Consider the following 22693-nt stretch of genomic DNA (forward strand, 5'->3'; position numbering starts at 1 on the left):
AATACAACTGTCACTGGGAAACTGTGCACATTCTCCTGGGCAAACTGGGGACAGTTTGGGTCCATCTATAGCAAGACAAAAATGCTGGTGTTGTGCTGTTATTTGCACATCTGCCTTCAGACACTCGGCTTTGGCATCCAACCTACCTAGTGAGGATGGAAACTGAGGATGGGGATCAGGGCAACACTGAAGTCTGGGGTCATTTCTTTTGTGGTCTCAACAGTCTTGATTTCTACTGATTTGTGTAAAAAGTCTTTCAGCTTTTGTCTCAGGATGCTATTTTAATCTCAAGGATCTTTGCTTTAAGAACAATAGATATAATTATCACCTACAATATATGACACATTAACAATAGAGAGAGTGAGCTGCTTTATATTAAATGATAAAAAGTCTTCCCACACACTAGTTTTTAAATCATTGTCTGAAATAAAACAACTTCTAATTGGGATACAATTGACTTTATAATACAATTAACACTTCCTTGATCTTCCTTCTATTTAAGATCAACAGTGCTTTGTTGAAAAAAGTTTGGTATTATTTTTCTTTTTGAATTCTAGGACTTGTGTGGTTGTGTGCTGCCCTAGCGCTTTCTTCACAAAGGAGGGATTTTGATTTTTAAACAAGAATCCCTCTGCATGGCTTGAAATAGCCTGCTCATATTTAATAAGATGATCTCTAAGTGCTGGCAGGGATACACAAGTACAATCTTTACAGACAAGTCACACAATCCTATTAATAAAACTCTTGCAGTAGCACATATGGTGAGAAAAGGAACATAAGTTGTGTAGAAAATCTGAAATGCACAAAGTTGGAAAGAGCAAAGGAGAACAAACAGTCTTTAGCAATAGCAGCTACAAAGCCTTAGCAGAGAAAGCACCTACTCCAGAAAGCACTAAATGAAAAGAAAGTCACCCAAAAGAAGTGAGATGTTCAACCTCAATCAAGCCTCAGAAGCCCAGCTGTGGGCTGGATTGCCTGAGATAGCTGCACAAAAGTACTGTTCAGCAAATTATTCTTGGCACAAACAAGAAATTTGGTAAATGCCCTGGGAGAAGGAAACACCCTGATGGTGACACCCAGTGTCAAATGTATAAATAGAGAGAGCTGGGGATGAACATTTGCAGTCCTGAAGCTTATCAGGCTGTGCAGCTAAATTTGGGGCTGTGGTTTGACTCTTGCCTGCTGTCACCATGAGCTGTGGCACCAAATCTTCGACCAGTACCATTAGAATTAGCAGTGGAGGAGGAGGTGGTGGTGGTGGTGGAAGATGCAGTGGTGGAGGTGGTGGAGGTGGTGGAGGGGGTAGGTCTGGAGGATACTCCTCCATGTCCTCGAGAAAATACACCTCTTCTGGAGGCAGCGGGGGCTTTTCTGGGAGAAGTTTTGGTGGAGGAGGCTCCAGGAGCAGCTATGGGGGAGGCTTTAGCAGTGGCAGCTGTGGCAGGATCAGCCGCAGCAGCTATGGGGGGAGAATGAGTGGTGGCAGTTATGGAGGAGGAATGAGCTGTGGAAGTATGGGAGGAGGACTTGGATCAGGAGGAGGTGGATTCGGGGGAATGGGAGGTGGTTATGGAGGTGGTGGATACGGCGGAGGTGGATTCAGTGGCTTCGGGGGTAGTGGTGGCTTTGGTGGTGGTGGCAGCTATGGCGGAGGCAGTTTTGGTGGCATGGGCTTTGGGGAGGAGTCTGGCTTGCTCTCCACAAATGAGAAGTTGACCATGCAGAACCTCAACGATCGCCTGGCGTCGTACATGGATAAAGTGCGACGCTTGGAAGAAGAAAATTCCCAACTTGAGCAGCTGATCAGGGAGTGGTACAAAAATCAAGCTCCCTCTCAGAGCAAGGATTACAGCCAATATTACAGGACAATTGAAGAGCTGCAAAACCAGGTATGACGTACTTTGACTAAATTGGAACAGGCTCCTACTGGAATGGCACTTTCCTCATGCAGCACAAGGCCCCTGTTTGGGGTGATATTCCCCTTCCTGTGCTTTAGCCAGGAAGCAGAGTCGTGTGGGGACCAGCTGCTGTCCACGTGTTCTGCCACACGTGTACTTGGTGCAGGAAGCATTGCTGGGTGCAGTGGCAGATCAGCACCAGTGCCCCATCACACAGCCTGCGCCGTGCTCCCTGCAATGCTGGGCTGCTGCTCGCTCGTTCTTCACTCTTGAACAGCAGGCTTAATCCTTGCTTGTGTCGTGCTATTATTGCCATATTCACTGGATGGTTTTGGAAATATACAGGATGAGCCAGCATGTGCAGCTAGTCTCATTCCAGCCCTCAGCCATTTAATAGTCATGCATCTCTTGTGTGAACGTGGCTGTTTTCAAAAGTAAAGGTAATTCTGTTTTCCCACTGTTTTTGTTGGTTGGGTTGGGGTTTCTTGTTTGTTTGTTTTTTTCTTTTTTGAATAGGAGGAGTTCATTTGGTTATTCTTTCCAACAAGGTATTTTTAATGGATATTTGTTAAACAAAAATAACAGTAAGGGTACTTTATCTGGAAGCAATAAACTCATCTCTTTCAATAGCTCCTGCAGCTCTAGTCAGGCTTGAAGGCTTGACATTGCCATAAAGCCCTTCTGCAAGGTGTTTGTGCCATAGGTGTTGCTTGTCTCTGTTGTGGGACTGAAAAGACAACTGACTGAATAACACCTGCCCTCTCCCTTTAGATTGTTGGTGCTAATGTGGACCTTAACAGGATGCTTCTTGACATGGACAACACCAGAATGACTGTGGATGATTTCAGACTGAAGTGAGTCACTCCCTTCTTGGCTCCATCCACTTTGCCTCCCTTTATCCCCACAAGTTTCCATTGCCAATTAATCTTTGTAGAAGCTGGAGACTTTTAGCTACAATCACAGAATAGAGAATTGCTGGGAAAAGCATTCTGAGAAGGATTGCTTTGTGTTTTCATTATTATGTTTCTCCAGACAGCTTCTTAAAGAGACACATTTAAGGGACTCCATTCTAAGTTTCTCCATCCTTGCATGTAGATTTCTAAGCATAATCCTCATGGTATAAATCTCACAGAGAGAAACTGTACTGAAATCAAACACAGATACTGGAGACAGAAAGAGATGGGGTCCTTTCTAAGAATTGACCAGAGATGTAAGATGGGAACTGTCCATAACTGAGATTCCAAACAAAGAGGTCTGGCAGCACTTTTACTCTTTTTTTTGTCTGTCATTCAGGTATGAGACTGAATATACCCTCCACCAGAGTGTGGCAAGTGATATCAATGGATTACGCCCACTTTTGGATCAACTGACTCTGTCCAGATCTGACTTGGAGACACAGTTTGAGTCCCTGAAAGAGGAGCTGATATTCCTGAAGAAGAACCATGAAGAGGTAAGTTTCTTCACACTTCAATAATTAAAGGCAACACAATACTCAAAGAATTTCCTCTCACTTTTTCCACCAGCAGCAATCAGGTTTTGGCCACTGGTTTTGATCATCCAATTTGACACAAGCCAGCTTTGCTGTTGAGGAGTGTGTAGAGGCCACAGCTGGCCACAGCTGGTGTCATGAGACACCAGGAACACGTGAGACCAGGGGCATGAATGGCTTTCAGTATGAACTACAGTTTGCTTGCTGAACTCATGGAAGGAAAATTGGATAGGCTATATGGAGGAGTCAAAAGAAAGCATTTTTACTCTCTTCAGTGAGATTTCCCAGTGAGAAGAAAAGATTCCCACAAAGAGTACACTGCATAGAATTCCTTGCAACCCTGTGGAGACAGTGCCTGGGTCACCATGCATGCAGTGCCTGGCTGTGAGCACTGGAGCCTTGGGAATATCAGAATTGTTCCATGGCAAGGGCAGGCAAGGCCCTTTTGCTGGAGTCGGGAGCTGTGTGAGGATCCATGTCCTTTTCCTTCCCTTTATTTGAACTGATGCCATTCCTCCTTACCTTCACCCTTTGAGAACCTCATGGGGTTTTTGTGATCTTTTTTCAGGAAATGAGAGGACTGCAAGGCCAGTCTGGTGGAGATGTCAATGTGGAGGTCAATGCTACTCCTGGCATTAACTTAATGGAAAAATTAAATGAAATGCGCTGCGAGTACGAGAGGCTCATTGAGAACAACCGGAAGGAGGTGGAAAGCTGGTATGAAACCAAGGTAAAGCACAGGCAGGCTTTGGTCATTAAATCCTTCACAAAGTATTGGACCTGTTTACAGCTGGTGAAAGGCAATTTATCATGTGTTATTTAAGGGACAATAACTTTAAATTACTTTAGGCAGTTTCCTGCAACAGGTCAGTCCTGGAATATCAGTTATGTGGTAAAACAGGTAGAGTTCTAGCAGTCAGTGAATTACCAGGGTGTTGGCAGAGTGGCTTGTGGGAAATAAACAGTCTGAATGGCATCTTTATTAATATTAATCAATTTCCTGATGCTTTTATGACAAACTCACAATGTTTTCTAATTATTAAAAAATGCTTCAATTTTTGGATGTTAATTTTTCAGATGGAAGAAGTTAATCAACAAGTCCATTCCAGTGGCCAGGAGATACAATCAAGCAACCAGCAGATCTCTGAGCTGAGGCGTGAATATCAGAGTCTGGAAATTGAGCTGCAGTCACAGATCAGCATGGTAAGGAAAGGCATTTGCTTCACCCATGACACAGTCTGCATGTGAGAAGAGCTACAGCCAGCAAGTAATCCATCCAAGGAGAATGGGATATTGGATTACTTACCTTCAATGATACACTTTTTTCCTGAGGATTTGTGAAGATCCCCTGTTCTCCCACAAAAATAAATTAAAATCACCACATTCCCATAAACACTGCATTTTGCCTTCCCTTTGCAGATAGACTCTCTGCAATCCAACCTGGAAGACACGGAGCGTCGTTACAACATGCAGCTGCAGCAGATCCAGGCCATGATCGGGCCCTTGGAGGAGGAGCTGGCCAGCATCCGCTGCGAGATGGAGAGCCAGAACGAGGAGTACAAGATGCTGCTGGGCATCAAGACCCGCCTGGAGCAGGAGATCCAGCAGTACCGGGCACTGCTGGAGGAGGGGCAGCAGGACCTTGTGTACGTACTGACAGAACACAGCACCGTGTGACACCCAGCTGCTGGTCAGTCACCGGCAGGAAATGTAACAGTGGAGATGTGCAAAACTGATTTTGTACTGAAATGAGGCTGATGCAGCTGTCTTGGCCAGTCACCTCACAGGTGTGAGATATCTCATTCTGTTCAGAATGTAACTCGTGTGAAGAAAAATTAATGCAGAAATTCTGAACTACCAGTTTGGGTCTGGACAAGGAAAACCATGTAAGAGAGCCTGGTTCTAGGAAAGACAGGAACTGAAAAGGCAGGAAAAGACTGTAAGAAAAAAAAACCAAAAAAACAAAAAAAACAAACAAACAAACAAACAAACAAAAAAAACTAAAAAACCAAACCAACCAAAGTTTTCCAAACCTTTATAGAAGTTTTTGAAAGTTCATGCTACTTCAGCCTCACTTTTGCAGTGTGCCAGCTTATTCTTGGAAATGGTGCCTGAAACAGCAGCTAAAGTTTCAGTCTCTTCTTTCTGATTTTGAGCCATACACTGATGTATATGCTAAATATTGCAAGGAATCCCTAGGCAGAATGTGGGAAAAGCAAAAGCTCTTGCAATCACGTTGAAGTTGAAAGAGGGGATAATTTCTGGCACTGCCTCAGCTGTTTTGCTGTGCAGTGCTGGGTCCTAACCAGCAGTACAGCCCAGAGAGGCGCTGGCTGTAGCTCAATGGCCTTCAGATGGCAAAGTGCTATTTATTAACTTTGTTTTCCCTTCTTTCTCTCTCTTTGCAGAATCCCAGCAGGAGGAATGGGAGGAGGCATGGGAGGAGGCATGGGAGGTGGTAGAATTGGAGGTGGTGGTTATTCCGGAGGAGGAAGAGGAGGAGGTGGTGGCATGAGTGGTGGATATGGAGGTGGTGGCAGCGGAATGGGAGGAGGAATGGGAGGAGGAAGTTGTGGAGGAGGAATAGGAGGAGGAAGTGGTGGAGGAGGAATGGGAGGAGGAAGTGGAGGAATGGGAGGAGGAAGTGGAGGAATGGGAGGGGGAAGTGGAGGAATGGGAGGGGGAAGTGGTGGTGGATGCATTGGAGGAGGAGGAGGAGGAAGAACCTCAGGAGGCATCAGCAGTTCCCACTCCTACTCTTCATCTTCCCAATCCCAGTCCTGCAGGAGTGGCGGCGAAAGCCAAGGTGAGAACTATGGTATGGGCATACTGCTCTCTCAGCCACATCCTGACTAATTTATGCACTAATTTATACCAACATACTCTTCCAGAGGCAAACAGTACTGAGGATAAACGAAAATTTCTGGGAAGTATGAGATTTACCGTTACTAACAATTCTTTCCTCTTTGTGTGCAAAGGCTTCCAGACCACACAGTCCATTTCTATTCCATTTTGTAGGTGATATCAGCTGATCTTGTAGTTTAACCTCAGCTGGTTTTTTTCATCTGTCTCATTCTTTGCAGAATCTCATAAATCCTGCAGCCTTTGTGCCATGCAGGAGTTTTCCTTTTTGCTTTTGGAATGCTTATGGCCACTCCCACATAATCCTAATGTCTGGGGGATACTGGTATCTTGGATGTGCAGTGCCAGGACTGATGAAGTTTGTGCTTGTTTTGTCTCTAAACAGGATATGGAAGAAAATCTTTTGACTAAGAATTTACATCAAAGATCCTCTAGCACAAGACCTTTCAAAAAGAAACCGGCCCAAATCCACTGCATTCCCCACACTCTCAAGGAATGATGATGCTCTGAACAGTTCCTGGGAGTTGCAGATGCCACCTCTCCCCCTGCCCTGCATGCTCTGTGCTGCTTCTGCCCCCAAAGCTCTGCAGCTTTGGTCATTGGCACTCAAACTGCTGCTTTACACATCCAACCTGTTTGGTGCTCAGGTTGTCTCTAATAAAATTTAATTTCTGTCTGATGCAACCAGAATCTTGTATGGGGTTTTTCTTTCCTTCTATAGGTGTAAACACTTAGAAAACACGAAGTCATGCCAAGACACACCTCCAGGTAGAGAGGCTGATAATACACTCCAGTAGCTGATAACAGAATTTAGAGGTAAAACACAATTTCTGAGCAGTAGAGGCAGATCAGAATCTTCTTGGGCTGTGCCTTTGTTTTTTTATAATGTGTCAGATATTCCCAGGAGCTGAGTTTTGAGACCCAACAGATGAATATCAGCCTTAAAAGGACTGCAGAACCTCAGAGCTCAGTGACTCTAATGGTGCTGGCAGCACGTGAGTGTCTGCAAAGGAACACCAATGATTACAGAGCTGTGGTTGTAAAATGAAACTAATGTTTCAATTCACAAAACCTTGATGGGTACTCCTTGGTTTAACCTGGAAATGCTCAGAGAAGGGATCTTGTTTTGAAATGATAAGAAGTGAAAGGGAAATATAGTTTACAGGAACTTTATAAAATTCATTTCCATAAAATGTTAATATTGACAGCAATTGCCTTCGACCTCTGAGAAATTTAGTACATGTAAAAGGGCCTGGAATGTTCACTTCTGTATATAGCTACCAATGTATCCCAGCACCTGAGGGGCCAAAATTCCAGTGAGGCTGCCCAAGGGGAGGGTACATCTCACCTGCACACAACCTTGCAGGCTGAGCTGCGGGTGCAGGGCCGCACGCAAGGCAGGGGCCTCTGGGGTTCAGTGGAGAGTGAAACAAAATGTGAGTTCCACAGAACTGCTGAGTAACACAACAGATGCATGTAAGTACAGATTGAGAGAACAGACCCAAAACTGATTTCCAGAAATACACATCACACTGCCATCTCAGCACTTGGAAACCATTCAGGGAAACAGAAACACTTGACTTACACCAAGCCGAAGTGTGCTGGCATTGTGCTGGCATGAATGAGCCTTTGCAGGCTGGTTAAACAGAGTTTGTGCTGCATAAATGCTGCCAAGGACATGGAACAGGAACAGTGATATTCTACTAATGCTAATTTCTCTTTCTTTGGTTTAGAAACTTTTACTACACACACCATCCAGAAAGAGCCATGGTGTTCTTGATAAATGGTCTGAGGTTTAAGAATTGTGGGTATTCCAGAGCCCTCTAAGGGAGGGAATTGCATTGTCATCTCCTACAGGTGCAGGGAGAGGGACAGGGACCTCCACTGATGTGAGACCATGCTTTAAACTAATTTTGGAAGAGCATTTATTTCCCTGACTCCTAATTACTTTGCTGCCCAACAGGCACTAAGTGCTACGCACCACACAGTGAAGTCCAGAAGGTGTTAAAACAGAATGAAGACAGCTGCTACTGAGAGACCCAGGTGGAAGGAAGGAAGGACTTCCAAGATTGTTTTACATCCATAAGGCACAGTATTGGGTTTGTGTGGCAAGGTTTGGGTAGCAGGGGATACAGGGGGATTTCTGTGAGAAGCTGCCAGAAGTTCCCCGTGTCCAAGAGCCCCAGTGCCAGCCCAGGACAGCCCCAGTGCCAGCCCAGGACAGCCCCAGTGCCAGCCAGGGCAGGGCCCCTCAGCGATGGTGGCAGCACCTCGGGCCAACAGAGCTACAAGGGTGAGCAAATCTGCATAACTACAGCCAGAGAGAGAAGTGGGCTTATTTATTCTTCTGTAATATGGAACCTCTTCCTAGAACACCTCTAGGTTGAAGCCATCCTCCCTCTCTGTGGATAATCTGATTTTGAGGCAATTCACAGCAGGTCCCACCAGCTCCTTGTGCTTCCTTTGCACAGCCCAGTGACTCTTCCGTAGGAGCTGCAATGCTGATATTTAGTGCACAGCTGGAAATCTGAAAATTTCTTTCTATTCAAGGCTTTTCTCAGTTTCACAGGAGCTTGATTAGTAAAGATGGAAAAAGCAGCTCACTGCCATTCCCTATTGCACGGGCAGTGGAAAAAAGTACACAAGTATTTCTCACTCTCTGTTGGGTGGTGCAAGGTATTCTGTTGTGGTTGCAAAACACCCTTCACTGTAATGAGCTCAGGTAATGATGATATTTTTTCAGATCTAATCTTCGGCTGTTTTAATCAAACTTATTTTTTCATTATATTATATAATTCAAGGATGTATTCTGAGAAATTACTATTTAAATACAGTGATGAAAATATGCAAAGTAAAATATTTCTCTTCACAATTTCCTCTGAGTTCATTTAAAACCATTACAATAAAATTCGGAGCTCTTTGATAGGAAAAGATTTAATATCTTTTCCCTTGCACAATATTACTTTTGTGGCTGTTACACAGAGTTTTCTTCAAAAAGAAAAAAGACTGTGATCCACATGCTGTATGTTCAGAGAAACTGAATGCCAGCAGGACCTTATTCAACAGAGTAAAAAATTCATAGTCAAGTTTTCTTCTATAAAAGACATGGGAATGCAGTCTTAAAATTTTTAATTTTGACGCATTAAAGTAGATTTCTATAAAGCTGATGTAATTTGAAATAAATCAATGAATGAAGAGTCCCTTGGAGGCTGCTGGTGTTACGAATCATGTCTGTGATCTCAGGTGGAAGACTAAAGCTGAGCTACTGAGTTTCAAAACCTAAAGGATTACGGACACAGACAATGAACCAGAAACTTCATTAGCTGCTGTTACCAGTGAGATATTGCCAGATTAAAAGAAACTGAGGGATACAACATTGTTCAGCAAAATATCCAACAAAGAGCCACCCACATAAAATTATAGTGCAGCTAGGTGTGAATCAACTAAGAACATATTTGCACTGAAGGGTAATGCCTTTTACTTACCTCAGACAAAATTCCCCTTAGCACATCATTTTCAGCATGAGCACTGTGGCTGGCAAATCCCATGGGAAGCTGGACTGCCTGGCAGGTGACACCCACCTGGGCAGGTATAAATAGCCACCAGCAAGGACGGCCTGCTGCACTTTGATTTCCTGTATCTCGCTGTGCAGAGCTTCGCATCTGAATATCTGATCCCTTGACCATGAGCTGCAGCATCAAGAGAACATCCAGCACCTCGTACAGGAGCGGAGGAGGAGGTGGAGGCGCCTGCGGCGGCAGCAGCGGCCGCAGCTCCTCCGTGTCCTGCCGGCGCTACGCCTCCTCCGTCATCGGCGGCGGCAGCTACGGCGGGGCAGCCTGCGGGGGCTACGGGGGCGGCCTGAGCATGGGCAGCCTTGCCGGGGGCTTCGGCGGGGGCTTTGCGGGCATCTGCGGCCCTGGGGGGGACCTGCTGCTCAGCGGCAATGAGAAGGTCACCATGCAGAACCTCAACGACCGCCTGGCCTCTTACCTGGACAAGGTGCGAAGGCTGGAGGAGGAGAACGCTCAGCTCGAGCACCACATCCGGGAGTGGTACAGGAAACAAGCTCCCAGCGTTTCCAAGGACTACAGCTCCTACTACCAGACCATCGAACAACTCCAGAATCAGGTAGGATCATCCCGGCACACGTGCCTCCATCTCCCACGTGCTCCTCTCTCCTCTAAGGCCTTCCTCTTTCCTCTTTGCTTCTTCCTCCTCCTTCTGTCCCCAGCAGCGGGCTCTACCACCCGCGGCACGGCCGTGCTGGTGGTACCGCAGGCACAAACCTGCTGAGCTGCACCTCCCGTCCCCTGGCTGAGCGAACCCTCACAGCAGCCCACGGGCAGCAGGGCACGGCCCGAGGCACCGGGAGCCCCAGCAGCCACAGACACGCTGGCTCACGCAATGTACATCCCACGCTGTGCAGGTGGCTCCAAACCAGACCTGTGTGGTGTGCAGTGCTTCCCTCTGCTCCCAGCCACATCAGCTGCATGGAGTGCAAAGCCAAAGCACCGGCATGGCAGGATCTGAGCTCCCTTTGTGCCTTCACGCTCCTGCAGACACCACGTGGAAGGACTGAGGTCTTCCATTACAATCCAGTCACACCAAAAAAACAGTTTAAACAGACACCATGAAGAAGCACTTTGTATAGAAAGGGCTGCAAACACTCTTTGGGACTCACGGGGGCTGTCCCTAACCTGAGAAATGGAAGATCACGGATTTGGCAGGATGGTCTGTGATAGCACAAGCTTCCCTGAAAAGTAAATCTGAATCGTTACCCTTCCTTTTGGCCCCTGCACTACTGCAAGAAACAATTCTAAAGTCCCTCAATAACACCCTTCCAAAGTTTTCTGTCTTCTTTCTGCTTGTCCTGGAAATCTAGAACAAAGAAGGACTCCTCTCCACCTTCCCTTTTTGCAGATTATTTCTGCCACTGTGGACAATAACAAAATGCTTCTGGACATCGATAACAGCAAGATGACTGCTGAAGACTTCAGAATGAAGTGAGTAGCTCCCTGTGAACCTTGCATGTCTGTCAAATCCCTCTCATCACCATCTAAGAAGACAAGGGAGGACTGCCCAGGGTGGTATTACTGAGTCATCCTCTTTTACTGGAATACTGATCTTAAAAGGATGTGTACTATTGACTGTCAGCATCTCATTTCCCCATTTCTCTGTCTCTGTGTGTGTGACATAGGTATGAGAATGAGCTGGTCATCCGTCAGACTGTGGAGGCTGACATCAATGGCCTGAGAAATCTCATGGATGACCTGACTCTGGTTAGATCTTCACTGGAATCCGAGCTGGAGTCCCTGAAGGATGAGCTGATTGCTCTCAAGAGAAACCATGAGGAGGTACAATCCAATGATAAATAGCAAAGCCAAATACACAATCCGTTGATTCTTCATGGCTCCCACCATCACATACCAAGTGAATTTCACCTTATGCCATGGGATTGTCATTCCTTTGTACCTTGGTAGAGCTTTGCCCACAGGCCCCAGCACAACAAATGACCTGTGTGTGCTCTTGTATCTCTCTCTGGACTCCCTGCAGGAAATGAGGCAGCTCCAGTCCCAAACTGGTGGCGACGTGAGCGTGGAGGTCAATGCTGCCCCTGGAGAAGACTTGACAAAGATCCTGAATGACCTGAGAGATGAATATGAGCAGATCATTGAGAAGAACCGCAGGGAGGTGGAGCAGTGGTATGAGGTCAAGGTATGTAGCAATGCCCAGAGTGGAGTCTCCTTTGGTGGCATAGCCCAGACACCCTGGTACCAGGGCTGGCTGAAAGGGAGAGGCTCCCTGGAGATGTGAGCTCTCATTCAGCAAATCTGCTCCCTTGGGGCTCACAAAGTGTCTGGGGTTTGACTCTGCAGATCCAAGAAGTCAACCAGCAGGTCACTTCCAGCAGCCAGGACATCCAGACAAGCAGCCACCAGCTCACGGAGCTGAGGCGCGAGATGCAGAACCTGGAGATCGAACTGCAGGCACAGCTCAGCACGGTACGTGGGCAGGATCTGCGGGCCCTTCCCTCCTTGGCACGGGCAGGGAGCCGTAGAACTCTGCTCCTCAACTCCTGTGTTTGTCTTTCCAGAAAAGCTCTCTGGAGAACTCCCTGGCAGAAACCGAGTCTCGCTACAGCTTCCTGCTGCAACAAATCCAGGGACAGATCAACTGCATCGAGGAGGAGCTGGCCAGCATCCGCTGTGAGATGGAGGGTCAGAGCCAGGAGTACAAGATGCTGCTGGGTATAAAAACCCGCCTGGAGCAGGAGATCCAGCAGTACCGGGCGCTGCTGCAGGAGGGGCAGCAGGATCTTGTGTATGTATTTCATATTATAGTAAGGGAGTAAAAAGAAATCCTCATGTACTTATTTACCAGTAGAGACTTTTTGTCCCTGAAGCTACATCAACATGTATTTCAACTGAATAGCCAGTGTTAGTAGTTTTTGATGAATTCTCTCTTTTTTTTTTTTACAGTTCCTCCCAGGGAGCTTTCCAAGGAGGTGGAAAATCCTCCCAGTCATATTCTGCTTCCTACTCTCATTCCCAGTGTGGAGACATGTCAGGTAAGTCAACACTTTGTAAGCATGTTATTATTAGTGGGTTACATCTGCCCCAATGGCTGCAATTTATTTGATCAGAAAAAAGCTTTTTAGTTTGGGTTGGGAAAGATTCCTAGGTCCATTTGCCTGGGAGTGAAAAACCTCATTACTCTGTTGCAGCAGAATCAGGGGTTAAAATACAGCAAGTGTTGCTCTTCCCTCTGCCTAAATATAAAATACAGTTTATAAACTTTATGGGATGGGAAATACTTCTTTGCTTACTGTAACAATAAAAAAATACAGTTCTGAGAAAGCACTCAGGGTGCTGCTGGGCATGGAGCCTCTGTGCCTCTGCTGCTAACACTGACAGGTGTAAGAATTCCACTCAGCAGGAGTGCTCAGACTGCCCCTCAAGGCAGTGATTTGCTCTGTGCTCACACAGGGCAGTCAAGAGTGTGCTAGAGCAGCAGGAGAGACCCTGGCACTGTCCAGCTGAGATGCATCGACCGTGGGCAGCGAGAGACACCCGAGAGTTTCTGCAGCACGGCCGAGGCAGTGGCAAGGGTTTGGAAGATGAGCCTGGTCACCTGCCCCAGCACCCCCTCCTCCTCCCTGCAATGCTTGGCTTACTCAACTTGTCTTTGGCAATTCATTCTTTGTTAAAGGGCTCACACTCTGCTGGTAACTCTGCTCTAATAAACCTTTATGTCTGCAATTCAAATCACAACATGTCTGAGAAAATAAATTTAATCAACCTCACGCGGGTACTTATCCAGATCATCCACCAAACATGGGCTGTGTGGTTGTATGGGGTACATGATCTCAGGACAGTCCCTTTTGCACTAGGAGAATGGACATGGTGCTGGGATAGAACCACTGAGTGAAAGGAAATATCAGGAATTGTGACCATGGCTGTGTGACGTGAGACAACAGCCAGCCTCTGCCTAGGGGAACTGCTGGCTGAGGCTTTCAGAACTCTCTCTTCACAAGCAAGAGGTATAAGGTTGAAAATAGAAATCTTGTTATCAGTTCTTGACACAATTTTTCTCCTTCCTGAGATGTTAAAAATCATTTACCGTTTTGTTTTTTAATGGTCACTAAGGGATTGCTTTCTGGCCCCTTGCCTTGCCACTTGTACTAAAGAGAATGAATTATGTGAGTGAAAGGAGAAAGAAAATACAAATGATGGGTAACTTCAGGAGATTAACTGTTAATTTACTAAACTGTGCCCCATGGTACTACTATGAGTTATCTGAGTCCATTAATCTCATCACAGCCCAAGTACTGTGGGAAGGAAGGTGTGACTCAGGAGAGGTTGTTCCAGTATGAAGGGTCTTTCTACACCTTTTGTTGCGCAGAGAATGACATATTGCTGACTTCTGTTGGGAGAAACAGACAGCAAGAAAATGGATCTGTTCCCTTCAGTGTCATTCACCAAAAACACTCCAGTGTTTTATGATAGAAATTTCAATTTAAATACTGATTTAATACCAAGAACTCAATTTCTGTTAGTGCACACAGCTGGCTGATACTCTGCCTTAAGAGAAATGAGAGACACATTCCTTTCACTGCAGGTATTTTCTATATTTTACTGCTTAAGAATATAAAATATGCAACAAAATTAGAGATGAGAGAGCAATACTAAATTAGGGCAGCTCCTTTAGATGCATTTTGCTTTCTGAAGATCACAGTGAAGCCCCTTTTCAGTCTCTGACTGTTGTGCACCAGATACACGAAATCAGCCATGTATCACTTACAGGTTCCTCCTGTTTGTCCCTTCCCCACTGATTAAACCTGGTTTCTAGTATTTCCCATTTCATTTCAGACTGAAGGACTGATTTCTTAGGGTAATGCTATTAAACACTTTCTCATCACAAACGACTTAGAAGAGTTTGATTTTGTTTAGGTCTTCTCTCAGTAACCACATGCCTTGGCTGTGCCAGCACAGCACCCTGACTGCAGCCTGCAGTGAGTGTCCACAAAGAATACACTTTCTACACCTGTTGAAAAACTGACTTTTATCAGTCCAGCATCAAGAATTTGTGTGAATAAAAGCCTGTCTACAATGAATAAAAAACTCACTTCAGGTTTTAACTGTATAGAAAGTGATGTAAAGCAAATGCAAACATGACTTTTGTCTCTAGAGGCTGCCAGAGCTCACTCAGGTCTCAGCTGTATTTACTGTAGCCAAAGCAGCTGAAGGAGACATCTCTTTTAAGGCCAGATTATGGAACCTTAAATTACAGTTAATGTATATAAGTAAAGAACTGCAAGGTTCTTTTACTTCCTTCTAATGTTCCAGAAACACAGAGAAGCATCAGAATGACCAAAAATGCAGTCCTCGCCCAGAGAACTCCTGGGAACTCCAGAGCTGCAGTGTCTGTCCCCATTTCTGAGCTGATTTGGGAGTGTGAGGTCTTGGTGCAGTGGGTGGCACTGGGGAAAGTCCTCAGGAGTCTCTACAGCAGGATCAGCTCACTGTGGAGTCCTGCTGCTGACAGCACAATGCCCTCCACACATTCCTGCTGGTCCACGGGGCACTAACACCCACCAAGGGATGGGCCAAGGCCTGTCCTAGGGACAACACACACCACAGGTGTGCCAAAGGCACAACAAGACACACAGCTTCCATCTAAGGCTGGCAGGCGCTCCAGAAAACGTGTGCTATTTCCATGGTCAGGTATCCTGACACCACTGCCTGCTCCCAGTGCTCACTTCACTCATCCATGTTCTTAGAAAAAGCCATACACCTGCTTAGTGTTCTGAAAAGATCTACAGGACAGGAAAAAAAGGCTTTGGCAGGGAGGAATTTAGAATTCAATTAGTGGTCATCATGGATAACAGGAGCGCATGGAAGCAGGTAGAGAGAGAACAGGAAAGGATCCCTCTGCTGTAAAAGCTGAATTTCCCTTGGGAAGTATCTCCAAATTTGTCCTTTTTCAGTGGTAGGAAGGGCTATGAGTAATGATTTAGATCAGCTTCGGAATTGAAGTAGCTCACATTTAATAAGATTTTCTGTAGGTCTACACATATGCAAGTTTATGAGCCCACCCCATAGGGTGACATAAGAGAAAGATGAGCACAGAAGGGGGCGTTGTGGAAATCCTGCAGCTCTGAATGAACCGAATAAATGCACAGGTTGAGTGATGCTGCAGGACAATGACGGATGAGGAATGCACAAATGGAGATCCTGACGAAACTCTTGGGAGTAGCACCCTTCTTACCAAGACCACATTTGACTCATTTACTGCAGAACAATTAATTACCAGTAATTGTATCTAGGATTGTCCTCTCCTTCTAGTGTGACTGAAGACATACATCCAGTAATGGCATCACAGCCTCTGTGGAAACCACAGGCTGCTTTTGGTTCTTCTGCCAATTTGGAGCATCCAAATTCACCAGTGAGTAAACAGCACTGGAAAGGATTCACAGCAGTCCTCCTTCAAACAAATGTCTGACTTGCAGAGGTCCATGGGGCGCACTATGAGCAAAAGGTCTGCCAGGGGAAAATGTGATTTCAAAGCTCTTACAGTGTGTTTGAATGGCTGAGGAGCCTCAACATCTTCTACAGCAGAACATGTCTGACCTCCTTCTGTCATCGTGAAAGGTAATGGCTCCTGAACAGTCTTGGCTCTTTTGGCTTATGAAGTAGCAGGTCCAAACTCACTCACAACAGCCAACTCAGGCCAAGAGCCATGTCCACAGGACAGTGGCCAGAAATGCACATGGAGACAAGGAAATACCCCCAAGTTACAGAACAGCCTAGAGATGAAATGTTTGGGATGCAGTTATGGCAGTAAGGATGATTAGCTCTCCTATCCAAAAAAGAAGAGAGGAACAGAGAGACAGACAAAAGGCACCTGGTGACAGTATGAAATTACAGCATTGGGAAATGTCAGAAATTGTTGGGCCAGGTGCTGTGATGCAATGATGCCGAGAAGGAGATATAAAATCAACACCTCTGGCACTACCACCAATCAGCAATAAACTTCTCATAGAGGAGAATAAAAGTGCATTTCAACAATCTAATGAGGAAAATATGACTAAGGAATCACACCCTGTGAGAAAATAATTTTTATTTTTTAATAATGATGACTCAGTCTCAATAACATATGCAAAGCACCTGGTTCTGACGTGCGGATAATTAGAGAGCTACCAATAAAACAACAATCATAATTATGCAGATCAAAGGATCTGTGATATGGGGGTGGTGGTGTGTCAAGAAAGAGGGTGAATGGTTTTCCATGATCCTTCAGTCAGTCATAACACACATTAGTAACTTTATGGATCCCATAATCACTGTGGCTAAGAAAGAAAATCCTGCTTGAGCCACAACTGCAGGGTGTGTATAAGTTACAGCATAAATGGAGAAACCAACAACAAAAAAATGGGCAAATTATAACTTCCAAGTAGAGATGGATTCCATTGAAGTTCAACACTCACATAATGAGGCCCTTTGTCTTTCAGGTTTAAAATTCACATTTTCCAGAAGTTATTTAAAGGCAAAATTTCCTTTCCAAAGGGCTTATCACAATCTGCCCCCTTACCAAAATGGTGCAGTGGTGCAGCACCAAGGGACAAAAGACTGAAGGTAAAGGGGACCTAGAGGGTCATCACAGCTACCTCTGTTACACAAGGATACAATCCCCAACATCAATTGACTGAGATCAGATTTGAAACTCTCTCTTCCATCCACAGCTACTGCGATGGAAACTCTTCGAGATCCTTCTGCTTCCCATAGTTAAAAATGTCCCCTTAGTTTCCAGCCCAAACACACTCAAATCCAGACTGTGTCCTTTTCTGCATGGACAACAGGATTGTTCTGTATTTCAAACAGCCCTGGTACCGCCTTCCTCAAGAGCCAGCTGATAACAATCTCAACCTTCATCTGGCCAAGCCAAATCCTTTCTTTCCTCTCCCAGGATAGAGCCAATGCAGCCATATAGATTTCACATACATATTTCAGTTTAAGATAACCTCTAAGTGATTGGAAATATGCACAAAAATGTTTAAAAATTCACAACTTTAAAAAGGCATCACTGCATGCATGCCAGAGCGTGAGACAGGAGGATTTCCTGTAAGTGATACCACCAGAGTTTGGTGAGAACAGAAATAACATCGCTTCTGTTAAGCTCATTCTACTGTGATTTACCACTAAATACTCTGAGAGACAGTACCCACAGAAAGCTTTCTTCTCTAGGGAAAAGAAATTCTAAACCTAAACTCTGGATTCTGACCTAAAACTCTTAAGTTCTGAGGCAAATTTGAACCAGCCTCACACAAAGTGTGCTTGAGTTCACACTTCCCAAAATCTGAAATTAAAGCAGAGTGATTAGGTGGTGCTTTCACCACCTGTTTTCAGGACAAAAGAAAACTACTCCAAAGAACAAAGAACAACTATTAAAATGAGTCTCACTCACTAAGTAGCCAGCAACAAACTATCTCCAGCAAAATCTAACTCACAGCCACCCACCCGAAATTGCAGTGCAGGCTTGGTGTGAATCAGCACGCAAACCCAGTACCTGGGGGGAGGGCTGTCCCAAGCCCCAGAAGAAATTCCCCTTAGCACATCACTTTCAGCATGAGCACTGTGGCTGGCAAATCCCATGGGAAGCTGGACTGCCTGGCAGGTGACACCCACCTGGGCAGGTATAAATAGCCACCAGCAAGGACGGCCTGCTGCACTTTGATTTCCTGTATCTCGCTGTGCAGAGCTTCGCATCTGAATATCTGATCCCTTGACCATGAGCTGCAGCATCAAGAGAACATCCAGCACCTCGTACAGGAGCGGAGGAGGAGGTGGAGGCGCCTGCGGCGGCAGCAGCGGCCGCAGCTCCTCCGTGTCCTGCCGGCGCTACGCCTCCTCCGTCATCGGCGGCGGCAGCTACGGCGGGGCAGCCTGCGGGGGCTACGGGGGCGGCCTGAGCATGGGCAGCCTTGCCGGGGGCTTCGGCGGGGGCTTTGCGGGCATCTGCGGCCCTGGGGGGGACCTGCTGCTCAGCGGCAATGAGAAGGTCACCATGCAGAACCTCAACGACCGCCTGGCCTCTTACCTGGACAAGGTGCGAAGGCTGGAGGAGGAGAACGCTCAGCTCGAGCACCACATCCGGGAGTGGTACAGGAAACAAGCTCCCAGCGTTTCCAAGGACTACAGCTCCTACTACCAGACCATCGAACAACTCCAGAATCAGGTAGGATCATCCCGGCACACGTGCCTCCATCTCCCACGTGCTCCTCTCTCCTCTAAGGCCTTCCTCTTTCCTCTTTGCTTCTTCCTCCTCCTTCTGTCCCCAGCAGCGGGCTCTACCACCCGCGGCACGGCCGTGCTGGTGGTACCGCAGGCACAAACCTGCTGAGCTGCACCTCCCGTCCCCTGGCTGAGCGAACCCTCACAGCAGCCCACGGGCAGCAGGGCACGGCCCGAGGCACCGGGAGCCCCAGCAGCCACAGACACGCTGGCTCACGCAATGTACATCCCACGCTGTGCAGGTGGCTCCAAACCAGACCTGTGTGGTGTGCAGTGCTTCCCTCTGCTCCCAGCCACATCAGCTGCATGGAGTGCAAAGCCAAAGCACCGGCATGGCAGGATCTGAGCTCCCTTTGTGCCTTCACGCTCCTGCAGACACCACGTGGAAGGACTGAGGTCTTCCATTACAATCAGCCTTTTTCATAATGACATGACTTACAGCATCAGGGGCAAAGCCCACACTGTCTCCTACACCTAGATTGCAGAACCCCATGGGGCTTGGCCATTTCCCAAAATAAATGTTCTTCTGTTCTTTCCCCCATCAATATATTCTTTCATCAAAAATTTTGGAAGGCCAAAACCTTGCTCTCACCAGTCCCTGTGCTATGGCAATTCAGGAACTTTCTGTGGCCCCTGCACTGCTCCATAAAACAATTCCAAGACCAGCAGTAACACTCGACCAAAGTTTTGTGTCTTCTTTCTGCTTGTCCTGGAAATCTAGAACACAGAAAGACACCTGTCCACCTTCCCTTTTTGCAGATTATTTCTGCCACTGTGGACAACAACAGGATGACTCTGGACATCGATAACAGCAAGATGACTGCTGATGACTTCCGAATGAAGTGAGTAGCTCTCTGTGAACCTTGCCTGTTTTGATTCAGAAAGTTTATAAGACTCATCAATGCAGATGGATGAAGTCCTGTCTAAAGTGGTATGATCAAGCCTACACATCGTAATGAAGTGAGTGTGTAATGCTTGGCTTTCCTATGGTACAGGTATGAGAACGAGCTGGTCATCCGTCAGACTGTGGAGGGTGACATCAATGGCCTGAGAAACATCCTGGATGGTCTCACTACCACTCGGTCTTCCCTGGAATCTGAGCTGGAGTCCTTGAGGGATGAGCTGATTGCTCTCAAGAGAAACCATGAGGAGGTACAATCCAATGATAAATAGCAAAGCCAAATACACAATCCGTTGATTCTTCATGGCTCCCACCATCACATACCAAGTGAATTTCACCTTATGCCATGGGATTGTCATTCCTTTGTACCTTGGTAGAGCTTTGCCCACAGGCCCCAGCACAACAAATGACCTGTGTGTGCTCTTGTATCTCTCTCTGGACTCCCTGCAGGAAATGAGGCAGCTCCAGTCCCAAACTGGTGGCGACGTGAGCGTGGAGGTCAATGCTGCCCCTGGAGAAGACTTGACAAAGATCCTGAATGACCTGAGAGATGAATATGAGCAGATCATTGAGAAGAACCGCAGGGAGGTGGAGCAGTGGTATGAGGTCAAGGTATGTAGCAATGCCCAGAGTGGGGTCTCCTTTGGTGGCATAGCCCAGACACCCTGGTACCAGGACTGGCTGAAAGGGAGAGGCTCCCTGGAGATGTGAGCTCTCATTCAGCAAATCTGCTCCCTTGGGGCTCACAAAGTGTCTGGGGTTTGACTCTGCAGATCCAAGAAGTCAACCAGCAGGTCACTTCCAGCAGCCAGGACATCCAGACAAGCAGCCACCAGCTCACGGAGCTGAGGCGCGAGATGCAGAACCTGGAGATCGAACTGCAGGCACAGCTCAGCACGGTACGTGGGCAGGATCTGCGGGCCCTTCCCTCCTTGGCACGGGCAGGGAGCCGTAGAACTCTGCTCCTCAACTCCTGTGTTTGTCTTTCCAGAAAAGCTCTCTGGAGAACTCCCTGGCAGAAACCGAGTCTCGCTATGGCCGCATGCTCCAACAAATCCAGGCGCAGATCAACTGCATCGAGGAGGAGCTGGCCAGCATCCGCTGTGAGATGGAGGGTCAGAGCCAGGAGTACAAGATGCTCCTGGGCATCAAGATGCGCCTGGAGCAGGAGATCCAGCAGTACCGGGCGCTGCTGCAGGAGGGGCAGCAGGATCTTGTGTACGTTCTCTGTTTGCAAATAAGTGCTCAAATTTTATCACAAGCTTTTCTCTCTTGCCACTCATGGAAGACAGAGCAGAATATTTTATTTATCTCTAGCTGAAATCTAAGTTCAGCAACTTTTTTTCACAGCATCTGCATTGAAATGTGTCTATCAAAAACCTCATAAGCAGATCAAACATCAAAGGAAACACAGAGCAGATTTTTACTGCCAGGTTTTGAGTTAATCAGTTCCTCTTGACCTGTTTGCATGGAGTGAATTCCATGAGAGGAATCACCGTGCCAAACCAAATTGTAATGAAGTTCCTTCTGTCAGCAGACGAACAAGCACAGCTGGATTGTGAGAGTACAAGAATTATACTGCAACAGTCTCTTGCTGTCTCTGCTTTTACAATTTTCTAGGAAAATACAGCTGAATGGAATGAAATGAAAAGAAATATATAAAAATATATTTGCAAGATCCAGGAATAAAAATTGAGCTGTTACATGCACTGCACATGATGTCAGTATGCATTTATTGCTCCCTTCATTAAATCTCCTTTCCTTTTACAGATCGTGTCAAGGAGCTCTCCAAGGAGGAGGAATGTCCTCCCACTCTTCTAGTTCTTACTGTCATGGTCAATCTAGTGACAAGGCAGGTAAGAAATATCTTTCAAAGAGCATCCAAACTTAACGGCTTTCACATTTTTTGTTTCATCCCTTTTTCTGTTAATACCAACCTTATGCTATGGCTTCCACATCTGCAATTGCAGCAGGGATTAAACCATTTACAATCAAAGCTCTTAATTTCAAAGAGATTTGGCTCCAATGCCAGAGACAGGCTAAGTTCCTTTTCCATGCTTTTGCTAACAAATGGATATTTAAATAGTGGATGCATCTGAAATGTCATTACTGCAAAGAGACTCTTGGTTTCCCTATCAGAGCAATGGTTTGTTCTTTCTTTCCACAGGGCAGTCAAGAGTGTGTTAAGGCCCCACCGACGTGTTGGGCTTCCCTGCTGCAGTCAGTGCCGTGGGAGCAGCCGGCCCGCAGCGCGGTAACGCGCAGCCCGCACGCGCTGTGACCTCCCCACGCCCACACTGCTCTCCAAGTGCTCTTCATGAAATCAAAACTAATAACTACTAGGCTTTTCCTAAAATTATCTACTCCTCCCTTTCCATGCTGTCCATCACTGTGATCACTGTGCTCACACACAGGGCTCTGCAGTGCACTTGGTTCTCTACTGAACAAGAGATCCCTCAAATAAAGCTTTACCTTTCTGCAATGCAAAGAAAACTCTGTGTCCAGCAGTCTATTTGGGATATTATCATTCTATTTACATTTAGGTGTAACAAGTCAGGTACACAAAGAAATTAAGGTTGCGTGAATTATGTAATACGGCTCCAAAGAAATACATGAATTCTAAATCATGTGATGACTGGATAAAATTCTGGAGATGAATAAACACATCCACAGTAAACTCAAGGGTGACACCTATGGGGAACAGAAAGGGGTGGGTGAACCCCTTTCTCATAGCATATGTTGCAAGAGG

The 22693-nt window shown here is 46.4% G+C and overlaps 3 protein-coding genes across 3 annotated transcripts; all 3 read left to right on the forward strand.

Annotated features, from left to right (window-relative positions):
• The first annotated feature begins 1148 nt into the window (after positions 1–1148).
• Positions 1149–6939, forward strand: LOC128800021 (keratin, type I cytoskeletal 10-like). Its single transcript, XM_053964905.1, has 8 exons — positions 1149–1889; positions 2670–2752; positions 3192–3348; positions 3956–4117; positions 4465–4590; positions 4807–5033; positions 5796–6193; positions 6635–6939. The coding sequence occupies exons 1-8, from the start codon at positions 1191–1193 to the stop codon at positions 6658–6660; spliced, it is 1878 nt and encodes a 625-aa protein (XP_053820880.1). The 5' UTR covers positions 1149–1190; the 3' UTR covers positions 6661–6939.
• Positions 6940–9789: 2850 nt separating this feature from the next.
• Positions 9790–13523, forward strand: LOC128800022 (keratin, type I cytoskeletal 16-like). The gene is made up of 8 exons (XM_053964906.1): positions 9790–10380; positions 11173–11255; positions 11450–11606; positions 11806–11967; positions 12129–12254; positions 12347–12573; positions 12732–12820; positions 13239–13523. Exons 1-8 carry the CDS (start codon positions 9934–9936, stop codon positions 13256–13258), a joined length of 1311 nt encoding a protein of 436 aa, XP_053820881.1. The 5' UTR covers positions 9790–9933; the 3' UTR covers positions 13259–13523.
• A 4912-nt stretch (positions 13524–18435) lies between these two features.
• LOC128800166 (keratin, type I cytoskeletal 15-like) lies at positions 18436–22427 on the forward strand. Its single transcript, XM_053965166.1, has 8 exons — positions 18436–18987; positions 19803–19885; positions 20039–20195; positions 20395–20556; positions 20718–20843; positions 20936–21162; positions 21715–21800; positions 22112–22427. The coding sequence occupies exons 1-8, from the start codon at positions 18541–18543 to the stop codon at positions 22129–22131; spliced, it is 1308 nt and encodes a 435-aa protein (XP_053821141.1). The 5' UTR covers positions 18436–18540; the 3' UTR covers positions 22132–22427.
• Positions 22428–22693: the final 266 nt, after the last annotated feature.

This window comes from Vidua chalybeata, chromosome 26 (assembly GCF_026979565.1).
Source record: "Vidua chalybeata isolate OUT-0048 chromosome 26, bVidCha1 merged haplotype, whole genome shotgun sequence".
In the NCBI taxonomy this organism is placed as follows: domain Eukaryota; kingdom Metazoa; phylum Chordata; class Aves; order Passeriformes; family Viduidae; genus Vidua; species Vidua chalybeata.